The sequence below is a fragment of the Semicossyphus pulcher genome, unplaced genomic scaffold (genome assembly GCF_022749685.1).
Source record: "Semicossyphus pulcher isolate SPU_LCO1_2020_fin unplaced genomic scaffold, fSemPul1.0.p SCAF_28, whole genome shotgun sequence".
NCBI classification, from domain to species: Eukaryota; Metazoa; Chordata; class Actinopteri; order Labriformes; family Labridae; genus Semicossyphus; species Semicossyphus pulcher.
In genome coordinates this window covers 6,722,254-6,729,670 of record NW_027211702.1, presented here as the reverse complement: position 1 = coordinate 6,729,670, position 7,417 = coordinate 6,722,254, and the positions used below count along the sequence as shown (strand labels likewise).

Below are 7,417 nucleotides of genomic sequence, written 5' to 3'. Positions count from 1 at the left end.
TGTGTGTGTGTGTGTGTGTGTGTGTGTGTGTGTGTGTGCATGGGTCTATGTAAATTTGTATATATGTATAAACTGTATGTGTGTGTATATATAAATATATATAAATAGGAGTTTTCATCCGTGACCTTTTTGTTTTTGGTGTTTATGGACTCTTTTTGGTTTATTACTTTTTTTTTCTCTCCCCATGTGAACACATCCAACTGTACTCTCGCTATACTTAAACATCTAGTGGAATTAGCAAAGCAACCCCATTATGGGCGGTCTGTTTCTGGGTTCGTGCTTTTTGCTTGCTGTACATACACTTTGTCTTGCTTGTGTGGAATGGTGAAATCGTGTCTGTTAACGTAAAAGGGGTGAATAATAAAAACTCACTTAGACCCCAAAATATAAGACATGCCCAGATTTTAAAATGGCAGAGTGATGAAAACAGGCTCCGACACAAAGAACAGTTTGTGTGTTTACTGAAAAATGAACAATTGACAAGTTAAAACATGAAGCTTGAGTCTGTGTGACGTGTGATTGAAATGGCAAGAGAGCACCGAGCATACAGCACATGTACACCGACAGAATGAGGTCATAACACAGAAGTAACATGTACATGAAAGATAACTAGCATTTTATCAACATGCATCTAAAGGTAATGTTCTGTAACAACATGGGTCAACAGGAATATGACAGCTGCTTTGGGCTGAATTATTGTTTAACATTTGAAGTTTCTCACTGATTAAAATTAATCGTTCCCTCATTATTAATCTGAGAACATCAGTGTTCTTTAAAATGTGGAATCAGCTGCTCCAAATACTCAGACATCCGATAGACGTCAACATTCAATCGAGCTTTTAAAATCATTTCCAGTACAAAATATTTTAAATTAACACATTATTAGAACCCAAACAGATTCAAAAATTCACTAAAAGTTTGTATTAAACAACAAGAACTGGATTCAACGTGCCTAACGTTTCCCTAAAGCTGGCGCTCCAGTACCCTTAACTCCCGCCAACACTAAAAGCATCGTCTGTAGCAGCAACAAACACTGAATGTGGAGCCGAGTTTCACAGTTTGAACCTCAGCCGACACTTCCTGTTCCACATGGCGCGGTCGCTGACGGGGCCGGCGAGCCTGGTGGCCGGCGTGGGCCGGGCGATGCTGGAGAACGGGCGGGAGTTGATGTGGATGCGAGGCAGCTCCTTCTTCAGAGAGGCGAGGTGGGAGTCGAGCACGAGGCCGAACACCTCCAGCAGAGACAGCAGGGGGAACATCTGCCCCAGGTCGCTGTGAACACAACACACAACGTGTGATTTTTACGTCTACACAAGAACGGGCCAGAAAAGAATCTTGATGACAACAAGAGAACGACAACAGGCGGTCAGTCTGAGGTTTTAACGTCCACAGCGAACATTTGAACGTCTCCAGCTGACTTCTTTAAGGTTCAGCTGAATGGACCGTCGCTGCAAACAGTTCCTTTGCGGCCATAAAAATATAACATGCATATTGCTGACTGTGGCCGGCAAGTTCTATCCCCTGACTGACTGCCTTTTCAAACGCAACGTTACAGTCACACAGACATCCTTATTCCTTCCAGTTAGCGTTAGCAAAGGCTAATGGAGGGACAGAGGCAGCAGCCGGGGCTGTGTTCTCCTGTTCCTTTGGCTGCTTTTTTTCTCGAGTGATAATCTCGCATCACATCTGTCCCTTACATCTTCGAACCCTCACAGTTAAAGAAGGCCGTGTTAAGTTGCATTAAATGTCCTATTCTGTTTTGTTTTACTGAAGTTTACATGTGGGCAACAAAAAAATCGATTTCCAGATTTTGGTCACGTATCTCAAAGGTGGTCAGTGGGATATTTAAAATAAAAATTAAGAAAGACCCTGGAGTTTTCCTCCTAGGCCTTCCCTCTAGGGACCTACATCTCACTGCATCACATTATAAGCTCTTTGATAAACTCCTTCTAGTTGCTCGAAAGTGCATACTGCAAAACTGGATCAAAACTCTTCCACCTAGTGTCACCCTTTGGTACAGGGAGATTTTTAACACCCTCCCTCATGAGAGGTTACAAGCCGTTGTAATGGGCAAGGACGAGTTATTTTTAAAAGTTTGGACACCCTTCCTAGATTATATACCTGCAGATCTGAAAAATCTGCTATTGATGGGCAGACAGTTTTCTGAATGGAAGAAGGCCTCCCCCTTGCAACCCTCAAATTGAGAGACGCAGGGTATAATGGGCTGCTGATGACTGGTTGCCCTCAACTCATAATTATATACCGCGGACTGGAGACAAACTAGAACTGTTTTTCTTTTTTTTCAATTTTTATTTATTTATGTTTTATAACTATTATTATTCTTATCTTATTAATCATGCATCATTATGTCATTATTATTATTGTACTGATCATTATGACTATTTTCACCTTTTATTTGTCTGTATAAATCTGTAACTTGCATGTGCTGTCTGACGGGTCGGGGTGGGGGGGTTTGTTTCTGTATTTTGTATTGTCTCTATGTTTAAAAACAATAAAATGTGTTATAAAAAACATGTGATAGACAACTTTGGGAGGACTTACGTGAGCGCAGCGAGGTGGATGTGATAGCAGCGACTCAGAGACAGATGCAGCAGATACTTGAGCTGTTTGAGGACCTGGAAGCTGTCGGCCATCAGCAGAGTGCTGTCACTGTAACACACACACACACACACACACACACACACACACACACACACACACACACACACACACACACACACACACACACACACACACACACACACACACACACACACACACACACACACACACACACACACACACACACACACACACACACACACACACACACACACACACACACACACACACACACACCAGGGTCAGGACTGGATAATTCATTTATGGACACTTGGGGGCAGCAGAGGAGAAAGAAAATGAAACATCTGACAGTATTTATAACACACAGAACAACATCAGCTTCATTTTCTGTTCTGTTTGAGTCACTTTATACAAGAAGTGGACGTAGCCACTAGGAAGCAAACACAAAGATGCCTTACACCTGCTTTCTTTCTAATGAACAGCAGGGGGCGACTCCACAGAAGTCTATGAGAACATGCTCCTCCTCCTCTCCTGATGTATTCCCTCAGTAAACATGTTCCTGATGAGTTTATGGTCTCAGTCTCTAGTTTCAAGTCTTCTTCAGCACAACATGTTCAGTCCAGGTTACGTTCAGAGGTCAGGCTTAAAATCGGCTGTAAAGCGCCGCTCTTTCATGAGTAATGTACTGACGACGTTCTCCACGTACGTAAAATAGATCCTCAGCTGAAGTTATAATGTATATCTGATGTATGTATCCGTATTTTTCATGAAGTGAAAGTATCCGAGCTGACTGCAGTTCCTGTCTTTCATACTGAAAACATGTGCACCATTGTTACAGTCTGAGAGGTGTACTTTGTGTAGTTGTTACATCAGATAAACGGGAGGCACAGAGAGCGTTTCGTCAGGTAAAAAAATACATTAATTTACGTATTAACAAAATAAATGTTAGCAGTATTCCTCTGCTTTTTGTTTTTTACCGCAATAACCTTTTATATAATCATCATCGCTTCTCATTGAAACAGTCTGACTGAACCTGGCCCGGGTCGTCACTGGTTGACTTAAAGAAAGCATGTTGAACGTGCTTTGTAGTGTACCCCCCTGCAATCTGCTAACAAACAGTCATGAGGAAACGTCGTACCTTAAATCGAGGATCTGGATGTTGGGGCATCTCGTCACCAGCACCTTCACATCTGTAAAAACACACACAGCACTGTCATCTCAGATCTACAGCTGCAACAATCAATTCATAGATTAGTCCCCATAATCTGTTGATAATCTATTTATTGTTTCAGTCCATTTTCAAACAGAAATGTTTCCAGTGAACTTTCTAAAATAATTTCTAAAGAGTTAAACGTCAAAAGATTAAACATTAGAGGGGAACAACTGTGGACCACAGCCACACTGGACACATGAACGTCACTCACCGTCCAGCGTCAGTTCCTCTCTGTAGCCGCTGATGTTGAGCTGCGTCACACCGGAGCTCAGATTCTCCACAACACTCTTCACATGATTATTGTCGAAGTCACACCATGAAATGTTCAGCTGCTGAACTCTGCTCAGGAGAAAGCACAGATTAGTGACGGACAGAGGTGGAGAATGAATAACAGCAGCTGTTATTTAGATAAACAGAATTCTGACCTGCTGCAGGATTTCAACATGTCTGCCAGAGGAGGAGCGGAGAAGCCGGAGCAGCCGCTCAGGTTCAGCTGCAGCAGGTTTGTGTTCTTGGACAGAGAGCTGACGGAGAGGCAGAGGATGGAAAACATCAAATATCATCCAACAGGATCAGATAGTGACACACGCAGCCTTTTGCCATGTCTGAAACCATCTTTATCTAATTTTGCCATTTCCCTCTGTTTATAATCTTGATATTCTACACTTTTACAAGAGACTCCAGAGTGTTCTATGTGAGGATTTGGCATTTCCATCTCCTTTATATCACATTTCATCACACCGATTTAAAATTGGACCTTATTTGAAGCCTGATCAAAGGTCGTCCACTAAAAGTTCTTGTTGTTTCCACTGACAGGCTCAGATTGTTATTCTAAGTGTGTGACAACATGACAGAAAGGATCCCTACAGAGATAGACCTTTTTGTTACAGAGGAAGATGATTGTTTTAACCACACACAGACGTTACATCGCTCTCTGCACACACACCAGACTCCACTGATAAAAACACGGATTTTACCTTGCAGAACAGGGCAGTTGCGCATCGACTGGAACAATTTTGTGTGATTATGGAACATTGGGGTTTTAATTGGTTGGCTCAGAGACAACACAATATTTGTGTGACATACACTGACATGCATGTGATTAAGGCAGGAGACTGCCAGAAACCACAGTGCTATAAAAGATAAAATAGCTGTTTTTGTCAATGGAGTCTGGTGGCTTTGAAGAAAGCCATGTAAAAGCCGTTTCTGGTAAAAAAAAAAAGGAAAAAAAAAAGGATCTTCCTCTTTAACACCATAGATGCAAACTTACGTGATGATGGTGTCTGAGAGCTGCAGACCCTCCAGGCTCAGATTCTCCAGTAGCGTGCAGCGACAGATGATGCTCTCCAGAGCCGAGGTGGGGATGATGGAGCTGGACAGATCCAGCTGAACGATCTGCAGAGGGCTGAATGACGGAGAGGGAAAATGAGTGCCACTTAGTTTGGTTTCTTTAAAACAAAAAACCTTCAGACGTTATTTTCTTGTTTACATGAGGGTAGAGAAATGTTTGGAGGGAAGAGAGATACTAAGTGGCTCCTGAGAAGTATTCAGTCTTTAAAAAAAGAAATGAGACCTGGTAGGTAACGGGTCGAGCAGCTGGACTCACCTGGTGCCCTTGAAGTTTGTCTCCTCCACATAGGAGCGAGGGCAGCGCAGCCTGCGGACTCCGGTCTTCAGCACCTGCTGCAGAGCCGAGCCCATGTGGGTCAGACCCTCCAGGTCCACACTGTGCCACAGAGACTCATCAAACCTGGACGAGACAGAGCAGGATACAGTCATAATGTATATGTATCAGGGGGAGACAAAAAGAAACCTGTTTAATAAGACATGATGTGTGTGTGTTTGTTTGTAGGCAAACTGTTTTGTCTGTTTAAGCTCTTAATCTGAAAATAACTTGGAGCAATAAAAATGAAAGCAAAAAGGGCAACGTGTGTGTGTGCAACAGGAACGGAGAGAAGTAAATTTGGGCAAGCTGAAAGGGGAAAACATTCGATTATCGGAGACTCACACTAAGCGATGCCAGCGCTTGCAAACTACAGACATTCTGAGGAGGTCCTGCAGAGGCAGGTAGAAGAGGACCCTGAGAAGAAGCTCCTCAGGAAGGTGATCCCATGAGATGCCTGCCGAGAAAAATAATTATGTAAAAGAGTTTTAAAGCTTAAAAAAAACCTGCAGCTGCTTAAAGATGTAAGGAGCCGTTTCTTACCTGATGTGGGTTCTTTTTTCCTCCTTGACCTCCTGGCGAGCACAAACTGGTTCCCGTCATTCTCTTTCCCCTTGCTGAGGAGCCTCTGGTGCTTGTGGCTCGGTGACCACTGCTGGATGAGGTCTGTGGGGGTGCATTCAGTGTCCAGGCCCTCTGTGAGGCAGCCCCTGGACTTGCGCTTGTTGATCCTCCTGGATTGAGACAACATGGAGGTCTGCAGGCTCATGCAGGGCAGGTCCTGCAGTGGCATGCTGGGTGGAGGGAGAAACCAATCAAACACTTACATAATCACACTGTTTGTCCTTCTTTAGCAACAACTTCTTTAAGTTGTTAAGTTGGTCTTTAGCGAGTTAGCTTCCTCCAGAGAAGGAGCTCTCTCTGCCCGCCATATTGATCCAGCTAGCAGCGCTGTGACCGCGCAAATTATAAATGCAGGAGAAGACTCCGACACTTTTCACTTCTCTTTCAAAATACTTTTGTGTAGAGTCACACTGGGTTTGTAGTTATCATATTTCGAAGCCACTTTATAGTTTGTTAAAGCAGGAAGGACGCATGTGCAGGCGAGGGAGGCCTGGCTGAGACGAAAGCGCGGTATCGATCATTATTCGTTTTAAACTAAATCGGATTAAAATGGCGACTAACAAACACGCTTAATATACAAATAACTGTACATGTTCAAACCTACATCCACTTCAATTCGGGATATACTAACGTTTTGTTTGTTCTGTAGGAACACAACGAACCAGGTAACTTAGTGTACGCTCCTTTTCACATACACGTTCCGGATAAAGTTTTCGGTATCGCTCATAAAACTACGTTGAATTAACAAAATATGAAAACATGCATACACATACCTTTCTCTTGACATCATTGGTTCAGATCTATGTGTGTATTTTATAAAGAATTGCACATGAAGTAGCTGTTTTCACTGCAGACCTCCACCCGGGACTCTTTAAACTCAGCGCCAGCAGCAGAGCGCCCTGTGTTGACTACGTCACTGCCGCAATACCTCCGACGTCATAATTCTTCTTCTTCGGTTTTTCTTCTGGCGGGCAACAAAAAAAACATTAAATGTGGATATCGCCACCTACTGTACCGGAGGGTATGACACCATGACTTAATAAGCAGGTTATACACTTTGGAAATGTTACCCGTTTCTTTTAAAGTGGATTTGTTATTGTGTTAGTTTAATGTCAGCCGCTGATAAACACTGCTCTAGCCAAAATTGATCATTGATAATATAAAAATGGTGTACATCTCTACAATTCGATAAACAGGAAAACTGAAGGATAGCCTGGCAAAATTTTGCGATTTAAATACTGCATAATGCTCAGTCAGGTCGTCACCTCCAGTATTTTCTAATACAACAGGAAATGACAAATCAATAATATGAATTACAAGGGCATAATAGTGTC

The 7,417-nt window shown here is 42.9% G+C and overlaps 1 protein-coding gene across 1 annotated transcript; it reads right to left on the bottom strand.

Moving 5' to 3' along the window:
- Positions 1 to 462: 462 nt before the first annotated feature.
- On the bottom strand, positions 463 to 6,938 carry skp2 (S-phase kinase-associated protein 2, E3 ubiquitin protein ligase). Its single transcript, XM_069677325.1, has 10 exons — positions 6,857 to 6,938; positions 6,003 to 6,253; positions 5,805 to 5,916; positions 5,403 to 5,546; positions 5,067 to 5,201; positions 4,222 to 4,320; positions 4,008 to 4,135; positions 3,722 to 3,773; positions 2,563 to 2,670; positions 463 to 1,272 (listed from the first exon to the last, which is right to left on the bottom strand). Exons 1-10 carry the CDS (start codon positions 6,871 to 6,873, stop codon positions 1,053 to 1,055), a joined length of 1,266 nt encoding a protein of 421 aa, XP_069533426.1. The 5' UTR covers positions 6,874 to 6,938; the 3' UTR covers positions 463 to 1,052.
- Between the last annotated feature and the right edge of the window lie 479 nt (positions 6,939 to 7,417).

What these genes read in the sequence shown, in the direction of transcription:
- skp2 (XM_069677325.1), bottom strand. An exon ending in CTCTCAGACACCATCATCAC is followed by an intron (nt 4,321 to 5,066) that starts GTAAGTTTGCAT and finishes CCTCTCCGTCAG; the next exon opens with CTCTCTGTCCAAGAACACAA. An exon ending in ATCCAGATCCTCGATTTAAG is followed by an intron (nt 2,671 to 3,721) that starts GTACGACGTTTC and finishes TGTGTGTTACAG; the next exon opens with TGACAGCACTCTGCTGATGG.